This window comes from Mytilus edulis, chromosome 7 (assembly GCF_963676685.1).
Source record: "Mytilus edulis chromosome 7, xbMytEdul2.2, whole genome shotgun sequence".
Taxonomy (NCBI): domain Eukaryota; kingdom Metazoa; phylum Mollusca; class Bivalvia; order Mytilida; family Mytilidae; genus Mytilus; species Mytilus edulis.
The window spans coordinates 83918601-83944122 of record NC_092350.1 but is presented as its reverse complement, the minus strand read 5'-3'; the positions used below and the strand labels follow the sequence as shown (position 1 = coordinate 83944122).

Sequence of the window (25522 nt, the reverse complement as noted above, 5' to 3'; positions counted from 1 at the left end):
AAGTTTAATGACCAGCACAAAAATAAATCATTTAATTCCTTTACATTTTAAAAAAAAGTTGAATATTTGAATAATAAATTGATATTTCTATGTCCGCCATTTTGGATATTACCGGAAGTAAGGGTTTTTAAGACATATGTCTTATACATTGTATCCATCAGAAGCACCAAAGAAAGGGTCCTGCACAATTAAATGACAGTAGCAAAGCGTTAAAACACATTTCAATTACCCTCCCTAAAAAATAAGCTTATTTAAGTACAATGTCCGCCATGTTGGATTTTAACCGGAAGTAGGGTTTTTGAAAACATTTAATCTATATAATATATCCAGAAGTAGTACATAACAAAGGTTTGTACCAAATATTATGCTAGTAGCATGATAATAACTCCTTTTCACATACTAGCCTTCGATATTAGGCTGATTCAAGTATGATGTCCCCCATTTTGGATTTAACCGGAAGTGAGACATTTTTTTTAAATGCCTCCCTATCTGAAATAAAAGAGATATAGTTGAGGAAGGTCTATGCCAAATTTCATGCTTGTAGCAGGATGTGCACAATTCTTCTGAAGTATGCTTGTAGTCGCCGGACTATATAGGTTAATTCCAAATCTACCCTGTAACATATTTGAAAAATTATAAGACACGTGTTTTGATAAAATATACAAATCATGAAATGCTACTCCGGTATAAAGTATAACTAAAGAGTTTTCAAAATGAAAACCTCCAATTTGTATATATGGGATTAACATTTACTCTTACGCTATATGTTAGAGTCTAAATGATAACGGTTTGACTTCGTAAAGCGTCGACTTGGAAAAAGCTAGGATTGTAAAAAGAAAGTACTATAAACCATGGATTAAACCGTAAAAGCGGTTTGAGCATGTTTGAGTTACAGAAAATAAAACTGAAAGATTTTTTATACACTATATAGTAGATACATGTTCATAAAGAATTTTCTTGTGTAACTTCTGTGTTTAGTTGTTCTGGCTCTGTTATGTTTATTCACGGAGAAGAATGTATACAAAACCTTTATTCATATGAAGCAGAAGTTTATAGACAAATTGAAAAATAATACAACAGGTGCTTCTGTCAACTAAACGAATACGTGTATATCTTGTCTAATACCTTGAAATAGGAAAAGACAAGTAGGACAACAATAGAATATAGTAAAAGTTATCTCAAGTCAACTTTGACAAAATTTGACAAATGTTTATCCTCAATCCTCTTCGTACTTTATTTGACCTTTGTAACAGTTTTTTTTATTCGAGTGTCACAAATTAGACGTTTGAAGACGAAACGCGTCTGGCGCAAATACAAAATGTCAATCCTGGTATCTGTGATGAGTTAATTTGCGTTGAATTGGAACTTTAGTTTCCTTAATTAGATTTTTTTGTATTTGCACAAGACGCTCATTTTGTCAACAAAAGTCCCTTGTAAAAACTAAATTCTATTTGAAGTTCAAAATTATAAAACTGATGTTTTACTCAAGCCCACATAAAGTATAAAATATCCAAAAATTCAGCTTTTGGTGACCTGGTACCTAACCTCGTCTGTAGAATCTAGATTTGCAAAACTGTACATGATATAAAAAAAAGTAAAAGTATCTATCGTAAAGAATCGTACAGTTAAAGACACAATTAATTGATGAGTACATCCAAATAAGGTACAACTCTATGACAGATTCATTCATTGTTTAGACGTACGTATATATAAATATAGTTATATACTTATAGACAGAAGTCGATTGTAAAGAAATTATTCCGGATTCATATGTTGACAAGAAATAATATCGTTTGTGTATGATCGATTCAAGATAGACAAATATCCCGTGTTTTTTGGTATACAACGTCAACCCAACTATCAGTAAACATCCAGCGTATTAAGTATATAGATTTATATGAACATCCCGAGAAACACATGACCTATTTCATTTTTTCTTCATATTTGTAGCTCGGATGCCAAAATAGTTATCCAGAAATATATCATTGTGGGAGTGTGTATGTTCAGAAATTAGACACTTATTTAGAGATGTACATCGGTATAATTTTGATGTGCATAGTATGTCAGGTATTTGTCAATATAATGTAACACTGAGCGTTTAAACATCAAAGTAACTTTATTGATTGATTCATATAGACGATGCAGATTTTAACAATTCAAAATGTCTTCCACCGTTTCATGCTATTTGCGATGCAAAGTCTTTGTAATCATTGAAATTGTGTTATGAACTTTTTTTTCATTGGATTACTAGAAAAAGTGCATTGATTTAAAGAGATAAAAGTAAGGCAAAACATTAAACTCATTAGTGGAAAACACACTAACAATGTCAAGGCAAAAACCGTAACAGATAAACAGTTTAAAAACACAATTTAGTATGTAATACACATTTAAGATATTATTCCGTTATGTCACAATCACGATACGTTGATGTAGTTCTTCTGCATTTTGGTATTTTGTACTGTACATTACTTTGGCTTGGGATAACAAGTAATCAATGTTTATTTGGAATGCATTCTCTGGGATTGAAGAATTTCATATGTAGAAATAATAAACCATTATTGAATTAAGATGTTACTAAATAATGATTTATTACAGATAGTTACAATTATTGCAGCTGAATACACATTCCGTAAACTTGAATATAAAGAAAAGAAACCAAGTCTGTCAGAGAATAAGTATTATCTATTGTTGAGTTTGAAGCATGGAATATTTCGAAGTTTGACTATATTTATAAAGGAAAATTGGAACAGGTGAAATATAGCATTTTATCTTACCTCCATGAACGTTTATAGAAATATGACTTGTTCATAACTACCGCGTTGATAATGTGTATTTTTCATATTGAGTTAGTAGGCGTGGTTTATTTTAATACAGGGTTAGAAGTGGTGTTACGTACGTTCCTTTGTAACAAGCTGTTACTATTGGCATTTGTGCGTGTATAGGGACCATTAGGCGTAGGTTCTTAATTTTGAAGACTTGATCACTTTGTTTGGCCACAAATATTAATACTAGATATAAGAAGATGTGGTGTGAGTGCCAATGAGACAACTCTCCATCCAAATAACAATTTTAAAAAGTAAACCATTATAGGTCAATGTACGGCCTTCAATACGGAGCCTTGGCTAACACCGAACAACAAGCGGGAAAACCAAAGATCTAATCTATATAAAATAGAAAAAAAAACGAGAAACACGTATAAATTACATAAACAAACGACAACTACTGTACATCAGATTCCTGACTTAGGACAGGTGCAACCATTTGCAGCGGGATTGAACGTTTAAATGGATCCAAACCTTCTCCCTTTTTCTGAAACAATAGCATAACATTACAACATAGAAAAACACACGATAAAATATCAATTGGCAGGCTTAACTCAATCACAAAACGTACATTAACACACTATGAACGAATAAATTTGGTCTTCGATATCTGAATGCAAATGCACAGGTTATAAATGTTAAGGACAAACATTCAAGGCCAAAAAGCAAACAAACAAGTCCAAACAAAGCCATGGCAAGACCTTTTTTTTTGCGAACAACAGAAGTGTCGGTCAATTTGATACTTGATTCAATAAATTAATTTTCTTGAACCAACTACCGTTGAAAAAAATCTTGAAAACAAGTATAGTGACAACCAACATAAAATGAGAATGGAAATGGGGAATATCCTTTACAATATGTTTTCTTGTCAGAAACTGTTGACAGTCTAATTAAAAGGTAGGTCTATGAGATCACTTTTATAATTTTAATTACCTTTCGTTGCAGGTCAAAAGTAGTAGTTGTATCGGTCCTACTAAAAATCGTCTCTCTTGTGAGTATCAGTAGATATAGAGGTTGTTAATTTCTCCTTTGTCTGAATTTTATTTTTAATCGAAGTCTTCACACATAATAAATTAAATGAAGCAATTAAGAATAACACATAAGTGTACTGATTAACAGCTGACAAAGAAGAAAACAAAAAGATAAGAAACATGACAAAATTATTAAGCTCTAAGGAAAATTCAAAGGAAAGTCAATCAAATAGCAAAAAAAAAGCTAAATCACATCAAACGAATTGATAACAACTGGAATATTCCTGACTTGGTACAGACATTTTTTCTAATCATGTTAAAAAACACACTAACATTTCTTAAAATTTGTTGTAGACAACAGGTGTTGGGGTTCTCGGAGTAGGATTTACACTTCTAGGAGACGAATTTTTAAATAATAGCTCTCTCAAACATATATTTTACAAACTGCAGTTCGACAACTACTATTTCTATGATATACTGGTTGGTCTTGCTGCAACTTCTGTTGTACTTGGAACGTTAACGTCGACGGTAGCTATTCTCGGCTTAGTTGGCTCCTGGAAAAAATCACCCATCTTACTCGTGATGGTAAGCAATTTAGCAACAATTTGTTTAGATAAAAAAGAAAATGATAACGAAAATATAAATAATGTACAGTTAAAAAGTCCTAATATTCCAGTTTATTCATTGTTCTTTCTTTCAAGAAAAACAAACTGTTTTAAAAATCAAGGTACTAGAGATAAACAACCAATCGAGTAAGGAAATACGACGTTAGTTTCAAACAAAAAGAAATATAATCATCTGTCCACATATAAATTAAGAGAAGATTGTCTATATTAATGCTGGTGGGTTGCTTTTGCAGAAAAAAATTCAATACATGAATAGGGAGGTGTAATATTATTGTCATTGAGCCAATGTATATATTAACAATTTTGATTTCAGAGCACAGCCCTCTCTCTTGTTTTGCATATACCAAGAATCATTGCAATTGCATTTTGGATATTTTTCATTGCAAAGGTATGTACTGTAATATTGCAAATTAGAATTTGTTTTGCGACATCGTCAAAGTAATTTGGTTTGATTTTATACTTTTGATATAAAGGAACTAGTCATTGAAATGGATGTAGTTAATATAAAGTGAAAATGAAACGAAAGATACCAAAGGGACATTCATACTCACAAGACGAAAATACATGCACAGTAAAATACATTATTCTTATTTCATAATAAGAATTTGAAAGAAACTGCTGAACTGGAAATTGATATTAAAATCTATGAGATTATTAAAGGTAGATGAAAGATCAGCTAAAACGTACAAAGGTCTTATCTTCAAATTTTCTTAGTTTGTAATTCAGAAATGTTACCTTAAGATGAAGGATCGATTAAAAGGTTTGATCCGTGAACTCTCATTACATTTACTACAACATCAATATAAAGAAGTGTTTACGACCATGATAACCTTGTTTCTTGTTTTGTGAATATATTCTGTGAATGGGGGCCATAAAATTATCAGTAAAATCAAATAATTTTAAATTATTAAAAGAATTCAATTATACTTTTTATACGAGACTAAGATTAATTTATACCCTGGCATACTTAATATTTTCGAATAATTTCATAGTGTTATCATCGTGTGACAATGCAGGCTTTATGTGTGCTATTTATGTGCTGTCCTTGGTTCTTTTTCACGTGTTCGTTTTTATTCTGTGGTAATTCCCTACTTTGGTGTTGACATGAACATCAATTATATATTTATTTTTATAAATTTACTGTTTGCCAGAGTACGAATTATTCTGCATACTACGGATTTTCTTATTTCAGTTATAGATAAAATTAGCCGTGTTTGGTTGGCATACATTTTTGGAATTTTGGGTCATCGGTGCTCTTCAACTTTCTACCTTTTGGTTTCTTTACTATTTTGATCTTGGCGTCGCTGGTGGGTCTTATGTAGACGAAGCGCGCGTATGGTGTATTAGATTGTAAGACGGGTACCTTTGGTAAAAATAAGCATGTTGAAATGTCCTATTGTAATGTTTATTTGTGTATTTCTCTGTCCGTAATGTGTTATATTTAACAATGCCATAAAAGCGGAAGGTTTGGCTTCCCACAAAACCAGATTCAACACACCATCTCAGATTGAAATTTCCTGTTCCAAGTCAGGACAATTGCAGTTGTTATCTTATAGTTCGTTTCTGTTTGAGTTGTATTGTCCTTTTGGTTTTTTGTTGCACTTCAGTGTTTCTGTTGTTTTGTCATTTTCCTCTTATAGTTTGTAACCCGGATTTATCTTTTTCTCAATAGTTTTATGAATTTCGAACAGTGGTATACTATTTTTGCCTTTAATTGAATGCTTCTTCTTCTATTTTGTTATAGAGCCATCTTCAATTTGTGGTCTTAATATAAGTAAAATACGACACAAGTTTACAATATTTGAAATATTTACACGAGACGATTGTTTTTTTCATTGGAACTTATCACATTAGATAAAAAGGTTGAGTTAATTACATGAACTCAAAATGTATTGACATTCATTGAAAACACTTTGTCTTTTAATGGGATTGACTATTTGTTTTAAGGTACATTTGGTTATACAGCTCGTCAACGTATTATCGTTAAATTCTTTGCTTTCAAATATGCGGCTTTTGGCATTTAAGGGAAAGTTTAATCTAGAAAAGCCCTTCAGACGCAGGCCATTTGTTAAGCGTTTTTTTCCATTCTTATTTTCATAGAAAGTTGCACTGTACAAAAGTATATGGTGAACTTGTTAAATGTTTTCCTTTTTAGATCAATAGTGGCATGAAATTGCAGTTATCGTTACAACAATCAGGTTATTACCATGTAGGCGTCTTAACAGAAATTACAAAGAAGTGGCATGATATGATTATGACAGTAAGCCTTTCATAAATATAAAAATAGAAATGATCGGCATAACTATGTGTACAAGTAATGGTTTGGAAAATTCTGACAGAATAAATAATTTGTAAGAAACTTACGACATACTCCTCAAAAACAAAATTGGTACAAAGTGAGAAATAAAACAAATGTAAAATAAAAAAAAAAAATGACGAAAATACAAGTTAAAAAAAAATTACTGATCAAGAATCACATCAGTGGCTTCACAATAAATGCAATTAAAAAAAATCTTCTAAGATATATGGCTCGTAAAAAATGTAAGATAACGAAAATAACCAAAGTCCTACACAGCTACTTTTGCATAGATACTATGTCTGTACCAAAAATCTGTAGTACTGGAAATCTACTTCTAATATTCAGTGCTATTTTGTTACTCTAAAATTATTGTAATATTTAGGTACCTGTATTTTACAGTACTTGATTTGTACTTAAAAATTTAAATACTACATATTTTTGGTTACAACGTTACATTTTCAGCATTTTGATAGTATGTCTAGTTCAAATCTCTGAAAATTATGATTTTCAAACATGGAATATTGTGATCGCTTTTGGTATTATTTCTGTACCGAAATTTTAAGTACAAAATAAGTACTGTAAAATACAGGTACGTAACTAGTACAATAATTTTAAAGTAAAGAAATAGTGCTTAATATCAAAAGTAAATTTTCAGTACTACTGATTTTAAGTACAAAAATAGTACCTATGCAAAATTGGCTGTGTAGGAAAATTCTAAACGAAAAGTCCTAAGCAAATGGCAAATTCAAAAACCTTAACACATCAAACGAATGGATAACAACTGTGATACTCTTGATTTTGTACAGAAATTTTTTTTAATTAAGAAAATGGTGTATTAAATCTGATTTTATAGCGATAAATCTTTGACTTGTATGACTGAACGCTACACACGCGTTTAGTCAATGGCAGAACTATTATTGGGGTCAGAAGTAAAAAAAGCAGAAGCATTAAGAGCATTCAAACGCAATATTTTTCAAGGTTGTGCCAAAAGTGTTAGGTTCAAGTCTCTAACACTACCAAAAATATGATTGAAGAAACTAATAGGGCAATGCCAATACGAACAAATCAAAAATACAAAAAATTAAACCAGAAAAGACATCACCGTATTTTCTTAAACATTAACAAGTATTCTTTTGATGTTTTCAGCTGCAGTGTTGTGGCGTCAATAATTATACCGATATATATTACGGACAGGGATTATATTTCTGTTGTAAAAATGCTCATCCAAGAATTCTTGACTCTGATGGTTCTTTTTTAAGTTCCAATACATTTGATTTCTTTGGTGGATGTGGGGGATACAAAACAGATGTAAGTTTCCAATCTTTATTTTCTCGATTTTTTTGATAATATTTTTCTTCAACCACTGGATGGATGCCACTGATGGTGTCAGTTTGCTTCCCGATAATATCACCAGACAATTATTCAATAATTCAAACTAACTTCGGAGCCAAAAAAAAAAAAGAGGAAACAACATTTCATACGTTTATAAGGGACACAATCACGACTTGATCAAACTATACAATATGTCTCAACTTAGGAGATACATCTTATCGAAAGAAATCTGGATTCATGCACATGACGGGTGGATCTTACTCGCCGGAATTGTCTTACTCCATTGCTTTTTAATCTTTATCTGTATTTAAAAAATACTTTTACGACATTTTAACAACACTAACCAATCATTTGACTGAAACATAGTTGAAAAAAAATAAAAAATAGAAGTTCTTTTTATTTCGACAACTGTTTCGTGTTATTAATCACTTCAACTAAAAAAAGTTCCATGTCGTCACAAAAAAACAGACAAAACAATATGTGTTTATAAAAGAAACACATTGCCCCTTAATAAACAGCAACATATGTCCGCTTCTTACAGTCAACCAAATAATGTTAGAAAACATGGTTTCAATGGAGAACAACTAGCATATTTCAAACTTTTGGCGTTTGCTTATTGACAGAATCTTGTTTAAATTTATATTAGATATGTGGAAGATCGATGCAATCATAATTATTATGTTTTCAAACATGAACAACATGACAGTACCGCACGTGGAGCAAAATTCTTCTATCTTTCCGGAGCACCTGAGATCACCCGATGTTAGTTGAGTTCGTGATGCTTGGTCTGTAGTTTTTTATGATTTATTTTCTTTATTGTTGTTTGTTTTTGGTCATTTTATTTTGTTTTTTATACTTTTATATAGGCATTGTCAGTTTATTTTTGACTTGAGATTTATTGTCTTTTTGATACATTTCGTCTCATTTTCAATTATGATTTAAATTTATAATATAATGTCATATTCAATATAGCAAAAGCGACGAGTTAAAAACAATATTTTGATAGTTTCAGTACTAAAATTCGTGAGCACCTATGATTCCATTCTCGTCCGCACATCGAAAAAACAATTTAATCAGATATTGCCGAGATCAAACCTGTAGAAATCCATCAGTTGTAAAATAATAACTAACTTGAATATCAATTAAATGCATTTAAATCATTTAACCAATATCTTTCAGACCTGTGCTGATGTAATCTTGTACAAAACTGAGATATTTGTTGGTTTGTTTCTTGCGATTATGTTGCTGCAAATCGTTTTAGAGGTATATCATTTAAACGTACCAAATTCTTATTTGATCATGTGGTTGAATTCCTATATTTATAAAATTACGTTCACACTAGCCGATTTTGTTCCATTCAAAAGTGCCTTTTTGTATCAAGTACTTTTCTTGTTAAATTAAATAATACAACGGGACAGGATAACTTGAGTATTGATATACACATGTGATCTTTTGTTTATGCTCTCAATTAAATTTTAACTGTCCATCTTCATTCATCTAAACATTTTGCCCTTTGGGTTTTTGCATTGGCACTTTCTCAAATAGTTTTAAAGGATGTAATGTGAGATAGAATGAAGATGAACATTTACTTGTAAGATGACTTACATTGAAAAGATTTGTTTTAATTATCTAATTGTTAATTAACGCTCATTATTTGCGAGTTTTAATTCTATCGTATAATATAAGGTACTGTGCATTCTTTTTTTTGTAGGTATCTATTTTTATTGATATTAAATTTCGTTGTTTTGCTTAATGCTTAAGTCTGCATATAAGTATATAAAACATTTGTATAGCATTCAACATTTGAATTCATAATTAACCTTTACTAATGATATCAACAAAACTTGATATCCCACGAATAATAATGAATCAAGACTATCGTTTTCACTAAAATTCCACAACAATATCCACAATTGTCCGATGCAAATTCTGGCTATTAAAACTAAACATTGCGAAATTATTTGAATTGTCGTTGTTATAATTTGAAAATATTACTAAGGAATACAATTTGAGGGATAAACATAACATTTGAATAAGGTTTGACTTAATATTGAGCGGGATGTTTATGTAAAATCAAAACGTAGTTTCCAATTTAAGTTAAAGACATACAAAACACAATTAAGACATGTTTTAATCACACTATCACACGGACTTTTGTTTAGTTGTGTTTGCCTATGATAATAAGGAAGAATAAAAACAAATATTTTCAGTTTCCTTGTCTTGCAGTTCAGAATCGAATCCATGCATAGCATTTTTTTATGTGACTTTAAATCGAGCACACCTATATGGGTTAAATAACTTGTACAAGAGTGTTAAATTTCTGGAAATTTATTCTTGTTGTACCATGTTATTTTCTCAGACGATTCTACATTTAAGATTTATCAAACGAAACAAACATAATGCATTAACATATAGGCATGAATATTTTTCACTCCCGAAATACCACTTAAGAACACAAGTAAATATTCTTTTAATCCCACCACAAGGGAGACGTGCGTATCCAATGACTTAAACATTGATCTGGATGAAATTTATTCAATATCTTTTTATTGTAATTTATCAACAATTCATGAATACTTCGTTAAGTGAGTAAATGGTCATCTTTATCTGACATTTTGCCTGTGGATTATTGTGTAGACCACGCCGAAAACGTAAAGAAAAATATTACACAAAATGAAATAAAATTCTTTAAATGATATAACTAATAGTTTCGGTCTTAATGTTTAATGTGTATGTTATGTAAGCAAAAGTGCAAATAACTGTCTATTCCTGGGATATCCTGGGCATCGGCCTTACGGTTTTTACACTCCAGTTGTTCTAAAAAGAATGGACAGTTATTTTAAACCTCTCTTTAACATTATGAAATATGTCAACTAATATAAAATTTAGAAATCTCTCTCTTTCCATGTTGATACCAATGATTTGTACTAATATGGTTACCAAGGATGAATTTGAAAAGTTTAACAACGAATCATATTGACTTTCATGTGTATATTTATTAAAACATGCTCAAAACTATGCATCTATTATATTTGTTTTGACGTAGATTATTGGAGTCGTATTTGTTAACAAAGAGTATTTAATGATTGTGTTGACAAAAAGATCTGATGACTATACAGGGAAAGCATTGAATTTAAAGTGTGCATTGCTAGGAAAGATGTTAAGAGGAATAAAATCATTCTGTGTTAACAACTGGAAAAGGTAAAAAAAACCAAATAAGTTTGTTTAATTACTTCTTAGTGTATGATGCTTTATATATTTAGAACTTGACAAATATGATGTATATCTTATTATCTAACACATCGTATCTCAAAATTATTAAACAATAGAAGAAAACAAAACCGATTAAACGTTCCGCTATACATTGATTCATATTGTCATGCATGCGTTATTAATTTTACCTATACATGTGGGAAATCATAAACAGTACCAAATCACTTGTATACTTGTGTTGTCATGTTTAGTGAGAATGTTGTTTTCAATTTTGTATGCATAATTTAAACAATTGAGAAAGTCAAATGTCTGGAAAATGAATGCATATGTAACTAGAACACTTCATCAAGTCAACCTTAAAATTTCAAAATTAAAGAAAAGAGATAAACGTTAAAATTGGCAAACATGCTTTTATTACAAACTGATCTAGACCCACTCCCGAATAAGAACCAAAAACTCAAAAGAAATTTGAAACCTTTGAGACATACTAATGTACAGCTGTGTGACAAATGGATCCGATAAAGACAACAGTAGTATACTGCTGTTTGAAAGTAATCAATCGATTGAGAGAAAACAAATCCGGGTTACAACTAAAACAACAGAAAACAAACATAAAGTGTAACAACAAACCAAACACACACACAGAAACGAACTATAAAATAACAATCGACATTTTCCTGAATTGGTAGAGGACATTTAAAAATAGTGAGTCGTACCAGGTTTTGTGGCTAGGCAAACCTGCCGCTTTTATAGCAATGTTGAATATAACACTGAAATGACAAAATAACATCACAGGACAGCATCAAATAAATGGAAAAACATTAATAGAACACTACGACATTTTAATACCTACCAAACTAATAATATAATACACCAGACGCGTATTCGTACTTCATACTTTTGCTAACAGGAAATTCATAGAAATAACCATAAAAGAGATGCAACCTATATACAATAAATGCTTTTAATCTATATTTTAGGTCAAAAATAACCCTGGTTCATTTTATATCACTTGGAAGTTTGTTTGTGAGTATTTTGTAGTATAACTTTAATCAACGATTGACTAATATATATTGGTTTTGTCAGTGTCATTTGATTGCTTTATTTTGTCATATATGGCACATCTGCTGTTTAGGAGATATACGAAAAGATCGCTACAACAACAAAACAAATAATACTTTTATGAAATAAACATACACATAAATTGGTCACCATAATTGTCTTTTCTACTATTTGCGTTATATTACAACATGTACTGCAAAGTCAAAAACACCGCATTTTCAATAGCAAAAAAACATATAAACAAACAAAAAGAAGAAAAAAATCCAACCCGTAAATCATCACTTGGAACAGTAACGAAACATGTGCAGGTTAAAAACATAATGAGCGTTCAGCTTCAATCATGTTAACTCAATTAGTTGACGAAAAACACTTGATTTGTTAAAGGCATAATAGAAATCAAAGCAGCAAACTCACAATTTTCTTATTTCGACACAATAGAAAGAAGTACATCAATGAATACTACACACATTACCCAATTAGTGAGTAAAATCATGCAATAAGTATTGATTATGTATTAAGGGAATACGATACAGTTTTTATCCCGTATTTACATTTGATAAAAATTTTCATATAGATTATTTTTTACCTGGTTAAAACAAATATGTAATGAAAATTTACCTTCATGTGCTACTTTTTGGGTAAAATGAGGTCGAAATTTTGTATAATTGCTCAAAATTCGGATTTGTGGCCGTATTTTTCCTTTCGAAAGAAAGGCATTACTTTTTTTGTTTTTAAAGATAAACGCAAAATATGTTTTGTTAAAGAATTTGTAATTTCTGTATTTTCTAAGTATCCTAAAAATTTATACATTTTACATTCAGAAATAACTCATATTTATCAAATGTTAATGAATGTAGAAAAGAACATAATTTTTTGCTGTATATTCATCAAATTTAAAAAAAAAATGCACTATTTACGTTTTTATGAAAATTGGCAGACATAATCTTCTCGCGTAATCAAACCAAATGGCATTTTAAAAAAGATGGGTCTATGAACTCGTGTGAAAGTTGAATCAATTGAATGATAAAAATCAGTCGAAAACTGATTTTTTTCCCGATAAGTCATAGTTTGACGTCGCGAAAATAACAATTTACGTTAGCAACGTCATTACCTCCCCTGTAACTGTATCGTATGCCCTTAAGCCTTAATCCTTCCCTCTTCCATTCAAAATCTCTGATGTTCTGAGCTGGAACGTTACTTCGAAAGTCTTTTGACATGATAAGTACCAAATAATGTTGTAAATCATTGATTATTTAATTTAACAGATGTGTAACCTTGTAGTGCTTTGTGTAGCCATCAACATAAGATACGACAAAATATTTGGAAACTCGGATATACAAGCATTATTTTCAAGAATAAACGTTACAGATCATACATTAACAACGGCTGTCTCAACATTTTCCATTGTGACTATTACCTTTTCGTCTGTATCTGTAGCAGTTGTTATATTTTCCATGATTGTTTTGGTCTTACCAAAATTGAAATATGTTTTTAGTTTTGTCGTAAGTACTAAAATGTTCTTTCATTTAGGATTTTGTCAAAACTTATTTTATCAATGATTTTTTGTAATACTAATAGTGCATGTCTCATATGGTTTGTTTTGCTTCCTGGTCATTCAGGAATAACGAGAATAAAATGTGTTCCTTTAATATAGAAATAACGAGATCTAGTACGAGTTGCCAAAGAGATAGCTCTCCATCCAAGTCAAAGTTAGTATCAGTAAACCATTATACATTAAGGCTTGGCTCATGGCGAAAAGCAGCCTATAAATGACCCAAAAATGACAGGTGTAAAATTATTCAAACAGAAAGCCGACGTTCTAATCTATATAAAAATGAGTAAAGAGAAATACTTACAAACCACGTCAACAAAGTACAAACACTGAATTATATGTTCCTGACTTAGGACAGGTTGAAACACATGCAGATTGTTTAAAATGTTTTGACTGGAGCCAACCTTTACCCTTTCCTGAAATAAGAGTGTAACATCAAAAGTAGAAAGGCACACTATAAAATACCAAGTGAAATGGTTCATCTCAATAAAGTGACATAACAAAAACAAGTAAACATACAATGAACGAATTAAGTTGATGTATGACACAATGTAACTACAAAAATTGATTAAATTGATTGATTGATTGTTGGTTGCTTAACGTCCAGTGGCAAATAGTTCATGCATTTTCAGGACGAGAACAATTTCACAATTAACACAATAGGTAGGTCTTGTCATAATGGAGGCCAAAAAGGATGATAGTCGGGTAAATGTCGACTGCCACTGGATAATGAGGGTATATTGAATATGGACAGAAATTTTGCCTTACAACAGGCCACCTACGGGCCCTCAAAGAGTTGTTGTAAGGGTTCTTAACATGCAAAGAGCGTGGCACTCTCTTTAAACGAGACATCGGATTTAACGTCCCCATTCTGACCGGACGTGACTGCGAACTTAATACATCCCGCACAGCCAAACGGACGCCCCACTTCGGCAAGCGTTTTACTGCCGGTTGGGAGAAGACCAAGTGACCATATTTCTATTCCCCTGTCACCCTTGGGGGTTAAAATTGATTAAAGGGAGGGGAGTTGAGATGTAAAACAACACCAGAGAATAAACTATAGTCTTGTTCAACATGCTTATAAAAAGAATAACGTCACAGGTAAATACAAACATTTATTTTGGTGGTACGTGGTACATAGAAATATATTTTACAAAATCAATATTGTTTTGTTCATTGTACGAGAACAGAAGTGTATTATCGTCATTCTGAATGCTTATCAAGGGTGGTACATGTTAATAATTTTCATTCTTTTCTGTTTTTCTAGAGTGCTGGGATGTTGTGTATTACGACAATTGCAAATCTCCTTGAAGAAGGATTATGGGTGGCGTATTTTGTCAATGTTAGTTAAACAGTTTCATTATTTATTTTATTCATCCTATTAAATAGTGAGTTCAGCTTTGCATTTTGTTCTGATTATATCAGTTATTATAACGTTACTGAAGCAAGTTAAATGAGGACATGGGAAGATAAAACATATTTGAATCAAATACCAATGGAATAAATGAAAAATAAGTGTCTCAAATTTCACTTACAACAGAAACTAGACAAATAATCGATTTCTTTAATCAATGCCAAATGTTTCTAACTTTGTGTGTAATGACGTTATTGTGACGGAATCAAGTTGCAGAATTAAATTTTTGAAAATTAATCACAGCATAAAACATAACATTGAATACATAAAAAAGTCTTATATTGTTCGGAAGATTTGCTTTAACTTTTTCAATTTTGGTAGAGTGATTTTGACCAACGTTAAGGTGATACCAATATTATCATTTGAGATATATATTATTGGAGACAATGTGTTAAGATGTGCTCTGCTAACTTGTTTTGTAAGGTTGTGTATTGTTTTACATTAATCTCACATATCTGTTCATTCACAATTTTACTGATAGGTGTCTTCAGAGCTAGAAAATGAACTCATGAAACAGTTTATTAGCTATGATGGTGGATATTACAGGTCTGAAAGTTCAGCATTATATTCTTGGTCATTGTCACTTTCGTGGAACACACTATTTGTGAAGGTTTGATAGAAAAAAATATTAAAAACATTGAGTACACTACGAAACAATATGCTTTATTTAAAAACACTCCGTCACGTTAAACAAGAAGTAAATTCATACAAAATACAATTCCATCCATTGTTAGGAAAAAGTAAAACAACTTTGAAATGAAGTGAAGTTTATTAATTATAACTATACTTTATAACATTTTCGTTAACTTTGAAACGAATAAAGATATATTTTATATTAACCAATGAAAGTAGTCATTTCATTTTTGCTGAACTGGGATATTCGAAAATAAAGTTGTTAAACGATTTGTACTTAAACATCGGAAGGAAATTCAGGAGTAAAGTGCAAAATTTAGAATGGACGGTAATCATTTACTGAAAGAATTCTTTACCTAGTTTGATTTAGAATTCTTCTGATGAATTTGTCTATATTGTAGAGCAAACAAATAAATGATACACGAAATTAATTCTTAACACAAACTTGTCAAATATAAAGAAAACTAATCGCATATATCTTGTATATTTGATGTTCCGTGAAAAAGTATTAACAAACTTTCCGAACTCTAATGTTAATTTATAAAATTGACAAATAACATGTAATGAATTAACTGAACGAATGAATAACAACTGTCATATTCCTGGCCTAGTACAGGCTTACCCGGAGAAATGATAGGTTATTCCTTCTTTTATAGATAGTTTAATTTCCAATTTTTATCATAGTTGTTTCTAGTTCCATTGATAGAATTAGGTAAGCAACCCAAATAAGACATATGAATAATACATAGCTGAGAGTGTAACATAGCAGATAAACGTTCACTGAAATATCTCTTCATTTTTCATATAGGCAGAATGTTGTGGAGTAGGACCTATGATAGAATCGTCATTTGTCCTTACCTCCTGGAATAAACTTAGTTATTCTATGGGACGAAAGATTCCAGTACAATGCTGTGTATCTCAGACTGATGTCTTCCCTTACTTTCCGATGACAGATTTCAACTGTACAACATCTATGCTAGATGGCTACTATCACACACAGGTAATGTATACATTATCTCAACATATAGGTTACGTAGTCTTTTTATTATCATGCTATGTCGTTTGAAAGGCTATTAATTAATTCAACCAACATGTCTTTATATCTGATATGGCATTTTATATTTTATAACATGTTTTTTTTAATGAAATACAAAATTGAAAAATAATTATCAAGTCGTAAAAAATAACATCATTAATGATAATAATAATTTTCATCAAACGAATAATAAACGGATTAAAATATGTTAATTTGTAAAATACCTCGTAAACGGTCATTTTAATTGTTTTTCAACAAACTCTTTTAAAAACTGAGACACAAAATATCAAACCTGTGAACACCAGTGTATAATTAGTTCGGCAAACAGCAATTATATATACATAAGCATGAAATTTGTGATCGAACATCAAAACAATAAACTTTATCGGAAAGCAGCGAAAACATTTGAAATATTTCTGAGGTACAGACCTTCATTTTATAGCCAACTGAACTTCCTACTATATATATATATAACAGTCGTATCGAATTCCGTTATATTAAAAAATGGGTGAGCAACCCTACTAGACATTATATGTTTATGTGACTGTTATTGGGTTGCATCAGCGACACATAATTAAACAAACATCACAGACATACATCAATGACTCAACTGACTAAAAAGTTCATACATACATACCAAAGAATCAAAATATGACACCAACAAAGTTTGTGTAGTTGATAAAAAATTGAAAATGTTTGAAAACTTTGATGTACATACGATGTATATACGACTCCATGATGTGTTCCAAAAATGTGTTACCCAAATTTGTATATACATTTGTACATGCAAATGCGTGAAATATAACTTCCCAAACATATCTTTTGTTCATAACATCAACTATCAGAGTGTACAGCGGAAAAATAATTAAAAATGAAATACAATTAATTAGTCAATTCTATTCAAGTTTAAAAAATTTAAATTTTAGTTAAAAATAGTGATAACTTTTTGTTATAATCGACAATATCATAATGTTCCATTTAGACTTTGTTGATTAAGTCAAGCTTTTGACATTCATTCGGTGATATCTCGGAAGAGTGAAACTGGTTGAGGAAGAAAAAAAAACCAAAAGTGACCTTTTGTTATGTAATGTATGATATGAATGCAATATACAATCAAAAACCAATTCTTCAGAGAACAATTGAAGTTCTTTCCACCTCGAAAATAAGAATGAAATTTAAAAAAAACCGTCACTCCGTGTTGATGGAATGTGGTAAATGAAACTGATTAAAAAATGACATTAATTGGTTTATGATAAAAAAAGTGTCAATCGGCTGTTGTCAATGACACAACAACACCGATTTTATCAGGTGTCCCAAGGATCATCTTAAATGATGTTACCCCAATTTTGTTTATCGTCCATATATTTACGAGTTTTGAACAGAGGTATACTACTGTTGCCTTTATTTATCACCACCGGACCGGAATATCTGCTGGTCGACAATATGTCCCTGAGGTTTCTACCAGTCCGGTAGCCTAACAGTATGAAAACTAGTAGAACAAAAAATATTATACTGGATGACACGCCGCCCAGGATAAAAAGGTGTAAATCGGCTGTTGTCAAGGACACAACAACACCGATTTTATCAGGTGTCACAAGGATCATCTTAAATGATGTTACCCCAATTTTGTTTTTTGTCCATATATTTACGAGTTTTGAACAGCGGTATACTACTGTTGCCTTTATTTATGCAGAAGACTTAATTGTTTGATAATGAAACAGAAAGAATTTTGAGCAAAGGTCAACATCAAGAACGTCAAATTGACCTTTGAACTTGACCTCAATTTTGAGGTCATAGGTCAGTGATCTCAAATCAAAAGACCCCAGGTCAATCACTTGTATGGTTGTGGATAAATACTCATTTCAAATAAATAAGGGGAGAAAACTCCTATAAGGGTTATACAAAACTCTTCGACTTTAATTGAAGTTGCACCTTGTTGTAAACAGTTATTTGGCAAACACATCATATCATTTACTGTAACAGTTTCTTTGAATAACGATAACAAGCAAAATTCTAAATTGATTACATGACCTTGACCTTTGAGCTTGACCTCAATTTCCTTCACATGAATCAAGGACTTCATGTTAAAAGACTGTAGGCCTCTACGACTTATAACGAATGAATTTATCCAACATACCGCCTATCTTAAATTTACAACGGGAAATAACTCTCATAAGATGTCTTCCGATCACTCCAGTCTGAATTAACGAAATCACTCTTAAGAGTAGACAAACAATTTGGTGAAAACAGTTTGTTAAAATCTTTTACGGTTTTAGAGATATAGCGATAAAAAAGGGGACGCGGGGATATAACTCCTATAAGAATTAGTGTTCGGTCACACAGGGTTAGTTTTGAAACCCCCATTAATATTACTGTACAACAACATTAGCCAAAAAACCATTCGATATGTTGTAAGACAAAAAAGCATCTCAGACGTCAGAAGAAAAAACAGAAGTGGAAAGACCTTATGATATAAATGCATTGTCATCAGTTTGGTTTATAATATTGTAAAGATTTGTATTGTGGTTTTTTTAGTCGTGTGATGTTGCAGTCAAAAACATATTAGAAGCGTACAGCACAGTCTTCATAGTATTCATGGCGATCACCATAATAGCAGAAGTGAGTATTTGTATGTGTAAGGGTATACAGCAACCATTTTCCGAGTACATGGCGAAAACAGAACACAACAGAATAAGCAACATAGAGCCAACACACATATCAAAATATATATGGTGAACTTAGGTGCTTTGGAGAACAAAGCCATTTCTGCTCACACATGCACGTACAACCCGTCGTATTGCCCTTTCACGTAGATATTAGGTTCCAATTTTTATTTGTTGATATATCATTCAAGGAACAGAGGACGTATTTGTGTTTAAGACAATTATAAATGTTTATTCGTCTTATGGGAAACAGATATTTCATAAGGGACTACACACTTGCGCCCGTTATGAACAGACATTTCTAGATTGGAAAGCAAATGTATTGTAAAAAGATATAAGACGATGTGGTATGAGTGTCAATGAGACAACTTTCTATTCATGTCAGAATTTGTAAAAAAAAAGCCATTTTAGGTAAAAGCACGGTCTTCAACACGGAGCCATGGCTTTCACCGAACAGCAAGCTATCAAGGGCACCAAAATGACAAGTTAAAAACCATTCAAACAGGAAAATCATCGGAATACATATAAAAGAAGATGTGGTATGATTGCCAATGAAACAACTATCCACAAGAGACCAAACAACATATACATTAACATTTATAGATGAGTATACGGCCTTAATAAATGAGCAAAGCCCATATCACATAGTCAGCGTTAAAAGGCCCCCAAAATGAAAAATGTAAAACAATTCAAACGAGAAAATTAATGGCCTAATTTATGTACAAAAATCAGTTGAAAAAGGCTTAACTCGTCATCATGATCTATTCCCAAAAATTTATTAAAACAGTGGGTAAGTACGTAGGTAACAGTGTAGTGGTGGTGAACACGTGACACTAATTTTAAGTCACTCTTTTATTTAGATTTGTTGTATTGTAACAACTGTATTAAATGCAAGACGTTACAAGCAAGAGGCAACAATATTGCTCCGTAGTATAAAAACGAGTGGGGAAGATGCTGAAATCAGAAAAGCTGACAAAACACCTAAAGTAAAGGATAATGAAAAGAAAGAGAGAAAACATGGAGATAAACATGATAAAGTAGGAAAAGGATCATCACGAAACAAAAGGCAAAGTTCGGTAGGAACAGTAGAAATACACCAAAAAGCAAACACAATTGTTCAGGACAACCTTGAAGAAAATATTGAACTACAAATGATGAAATCGATGGAAATTGAAGACACGGTAAGTGACAAACCTGATAAACCTACAGACAAAAGAAGACTAGAAGAAGACGAATTGATTGCAAAAGATTTAACAGTGACGGGAAATTAAATCAAAGATATTACTGTAATGATGACATATAACAATACTAGAAAAAAAGAAACGAAAAAGTTAGTTATCTTGTTTTATATGTGTAGTTGACACGTTAGAGTATGTTATACATAGTACGAATTATTATTGCATATATTTTCAGAGTATTTTTAAAACGTAGTGTTTGTTTATATGAATTTGGTCAATGTATATTGACTTGATGCAATTGTTATAAGTTTTTTTTTTTTGTGATTTAGATGTTAACACTTTCACACTTACTAACCAACATCGTTTTCTATGAGTATTCTCTTTGAATGATGCAATTCTGTCAGTTATGACATTTTTTTCCTATTTTGATGCAAATTGATAAATATAAAAGAAAGCTGACCAGTAACACCAGATCTACAATAAAAATGTACATGATCTTTCCTTCGCGTTATTTCCCGTTTACTTGTTAAATGATAATGTTTATATAAAATAAAAATAAAAAACATCATAGGGCTACAATACGAAGTAAAACCGGACTAATTTCTAGATAACGGTTTTATTTGTTGGGAATAGCAATGATCGACTGTAAATTCTTCAAGGTAGTCAAAAATTACTTTGGAGGTTATCTGTTGGCGATAGTGTATATGAAGTATTAGCTTTGTTCATTATAATTTCAGCAAGACTCTATATTATAAAAGCAACATTTATAAACAACAGAACACAAATGTCTCTATATATCCGTATGTGTTTATTATGACTGCTATATGAATATAGATGTAAATTAAATTTATAAAGAATTGTAAGCTTTTAAATTTTTAAATAAGCTTTTGGTTTTTTATATTTTGAAATTTATCATATCTGAAAGAGCTAAAAAAAGTATCATTCTATTCTCATATATATAATTATTCACAATATACACAACACATGTTCTTGTTTCGAGTTAAAAGGACTGAACTATTTTCGTACTTTACATTAATATATTATATTCAATCATACTTTTATGGCCTTAGCGCTTATTATTTTCTCGTTGTTCGTATTGTTTTCTGTCTATTTTGCAAATGTGGACTATGCTGAAAGACTATTTGTTTCGTTCAACTGTTTGATAATGCTGCTTTATTTTAATTAAATTGTAAAAATGGCACTATATTTCAACTTTATATTCATAAACATGATATATGTGACACTAAATATTTATTCCTAATAAAAAAAATATGCAAGGATGTAGTCTTGTGATATGCAAAATTAATCTGGAATCTGAAACTGATACTACCAACATTGAAATAAGAAGGTATACAAAAGAGAAGACGTGGTATGATTCCCAATGAGTCAACTCTCCATATACTACATCCTGCATCAAAGACTAAATCATCAATCAGTATACATCCAACATCCAATGGATTTAGCGTAATGACGTCATGAATAGTCATAGAAAACATGATCTAGTGCAATGCCAAGATAAAGGAGTCGACAGATTGTAGATCCGTGAATGTGTATATATATATAGCAATAACATTTAATTTGCTTTAAATTTACTGATAACAAAATCAATGTTAATACCAATCAAAACAAATTGAAAGATCGAATGGCAGTGTTACATTATGTATATTGGTACCTTTGTAGAATAATTTTATTTAAAGGATTTATCATTTTACCGGTATTGTTTCTTAATTTCCAGACACGGTAAACAACATCTCTGTAAACAATGAAGATGTGCTATCCCTTTTGAAATATTTTTTTCTACATACCTGTACAACCGAACTTCATTACCAAATTTTACGTTAAGGAACAAAATAAGCTTTAAAATTTTATCAGTGTCAGAACTCCTTTTCGATATATAAAAAATAGCAGGAAAAGGTTGACTTGGACTTTTACCTCATAGTTGGCATTGGCATTATTTGGGCTTCTAATAGTAAGAAAAGACATCTAGATCTGATGAAATTTTGGAAATGACCTTTTATGAGTCATTGAAGTCTTATATTAAAAAAAGAAAAGTAGACGATGTGTGGCAAAATGATTTACCCTGTCGAACATCTGAGAAAAAATCCTAAACCTGACGTCACTACATCTCTAAAAAATATAGAAATATGTTTTGTTTTGGGCGTCAACTTTTTTGATTCGAGCCTTACCCAAGAGTCTAGAGTAGATAATGCAGATAGTGTCTATAATTAAATGACACGAAATAGCCACGATAGCTGATACCATGGATGAATATCGGTAATTTTTATGTTCTTTAATATGACCTACCAAATTATCGCCATGTTTGTATGAACGATTTTCGTGTTTTGCCATGTTATTGTCCGATTGTTTACAACTATGGATCTGAATAATCCCTTTGGTATCATTTGTTCCGTTTTTACAAACAAGTACTGATATTGCAGAACACTTTAATATTATTTTAACTCAACACTTAGTCAGCGTAATGCACGGAAGTTTGGTAACTTAACAGCCACTTTCAGCACTATCATGATCATTCGTAACGGTCATTTGTTAGGAATGGAGTAATATTTAGTGTACAAAAAGAATCACTGACCTTTCACAGGGAAAACGGCAACCTTAGTCAATTAAAATTAGAGTCGAGCGCTCTTTCCACATGCAATATTCGAACTAGTAACCTCAGTGATGACAGAACACCAGTGTAGATAGATAGATAGTTTATTCTCATAAAACCATGCAAGTACAACGTTACAGAGAAGTGTAAGAGTAGTTGGACTACCTATAATAGTCGCCCTTAGAAGTCCACTAGCTTCAAAGACAGCATTTGATATGTAACTAAAGTTTCAGTACAATAACGGAAACTAGCAACTGGAATTTGACAGACAGGAGGTAAATTTTGATGATAGTTAAGTATTTCACAACACTATCAACAACAATAACAGCAAAACCATTAAAAAAATCTAAATTGATTATAGTGCACTTACACATAGAAAGTTTTAACCCCTCCAACAATGTATAAATTTATTACAAAACTGGAAATAATGTCAGTTTTATGACTTTATACAGAAATGTATGGTAGATTATTATTAAACCAGTTTTACTAGCGTAACCTTAACTCGTATGTAAGTACGACATAACTGTATGTATTAGCAACTACAAATGTACAAACACCATTTTGTCGTCTTTTTCAATTATCATAACTTTAAAAATTATGATTGTCATTTTGTCAAATTCATTTATATCATGATTTTTAGTCAGTTGCGTTGTATGTTCTGTACGTGGTGTATGTTTACACAGAAGTGGCTGCTTGATCTCAATTATTGTCATATGCACCACTTAAAAGTATGTCTGTTTGGATTACGAATTGAATTTCGTCAATATAACGAAACAATATACAAGAAAATTCTATAAGCTAAAGAGTCAAGATGCAATTAAAAAAAACCCATAAATTGTGGAAATAGAAAAGTGTTCTGCTTCAGCTGTTATATGATATCCTTTTTTTTTTTTTATTATATTTGATAATGTGTAGATGAGAATGGTATAACATATGTGTCTATTAGCGTCTCATGGACTGTCGAATAATACTTGCATACACATCACGACGGGTGCTAAATATGCAGCCTAATGTAGTAACCTTTCTGTTGCCCATTATGAAACCCCTTGGGTTCGTGTTGCTCATTCAATAATTCTCTAATTGTATACTGTTATTTATATTCTGATTTTTTTCCATTACCACGGCATTGTCAGTTGATTTTCTACTCTTGAGTTTGGTCATTCATTATCCGTACGGCATTCAACAATGAGCAAAGCCCATACCGCATAGTCAGTTATAAAAGGCCCTGAAATGACAATGTAAAACAATTCAAACGAGAAAACTAACGGCCTTATTTATATAAAAAAAGGAACAAAAAACTATATGTAACACATGAACAAACGACAACCACTGAATTGCAGGCTCCTGACTATGGACAAGCACATAAAAACATAATGTGGCGGGGTTAAATTGAATACCAATAATGTTATCTTCATCTTTACAATTTACTTTTTCGATCTGATCATGTTTACATCAAGATTACTTACATGAAGGGGCCAAACAACACAGAATTTAACAAATATAGATCTCCGTACGGCTTTCAAAAATGAGCAATGCCCATACCGCATATTCAGCTTTAAAAAGTCCCGAAATGACAAAGGTAAAGCGATTCAAACTAGAAAACTAACGGCCTAATTGAGGTACAAAAAATGAACGAAAAAAAAAATATGTTACACATCAATTGAATGTCCAACCCCATCTAAGTGTGTTTTGCTATAACTGTTGAACTAGATACACAAAGGATGTGAGATAACATTGTACGATTTCTTTTTATATCTATATGTACAAACATTTAAAGGAAAACATAAATATATACTAAAAAAAACCAACGATAATGTATTTTATATGATATATATATTATATGTACGACAAGCTCTCCTGTAGGGGCAAATCATTTATAAAACTTATGAACTATACATTACATAAAAGATACTGCCGATATATATATATATACAAAACATACTTATAGATCAAGTTAAAACTATACATAATGTTTTACTATCATATTTATATAAGATGTGTACTCTAACTTTTGAATTCATGTTATTAAGTTAAAGATTCGCGGAAATCAATTATTATAATAGTGTATTGTTTCTTTTGTTAACATGCACAATGAATTACCATGTACTATGAA

The 25522-nt window shown here is 31.1% G+C and overlaps 1 protein-coding gene and 1 long non-coding RNA gene across 2 annotated transcripts in view; one reads left to right on the top strand and one right to left on the bottom strand.

Moving 5' to 3' along the window:
- LOC139482689 (uncharacterized) overlaps positions 1–22081 on the top strand; it is a 33435-nt gene extending 11354 nt beyond the window's left edge. Inside the window, exons 5-20 of the mRNA XM_071266756.1 lie at positions 1951–2067; positions 2596–2750; positions 3768–3813; positions 4148–4378; positions 4733–4807; positions 6575–6679; positions 7865–8026; positions 9230–9313; positions 11097–11251; positions 12244–12289; positions 13591–13827; positions 15145–15219; positions 15773–15901; positions 16733–16924; positions 19496–19579; positions 20484–22081. Of these exons, the coding sequence (XP_071122857.1) occupies positions 1951–2067; positions 2596–2750; positions 3768–3813; positions 4148–4378; positions 4733–4807; positions 6575–6679; positions 7865–8026; positions 9230–9313; positions 11097–11251; positions 12244–12289; positions 13591–13827; positions 15145–15219; positions 15773–15901; positions 16733–16924; positions 19496–19579; positions 20484–20894 (2304 nt within the window). The 3' untranslated portion in view covers positions 20895–22081. The remainder of the gene's footprint in view (positions 1–1950; positions 2068–2595; positions 2751–3767; positions 3814–4147; positions 4379–4732; positions 4808–6574; positions 6680–7864; positions 8027–9229; positions 9314–11096; positions 11252–12243; positions 12290–13590; positions 13828–15144; positions 15220–15772; positions 15902–16732; positions 16925–19495; positions 19580–20483) is intronic.
- LOC139482701 (uncharacterized) overlaps positions 1–25522 on the bottom strand; it is a 931021-nt gene that overhangs the window by 291269 nt on the left and 614230 nt on the right. The window lies entirely within an intron of this gene.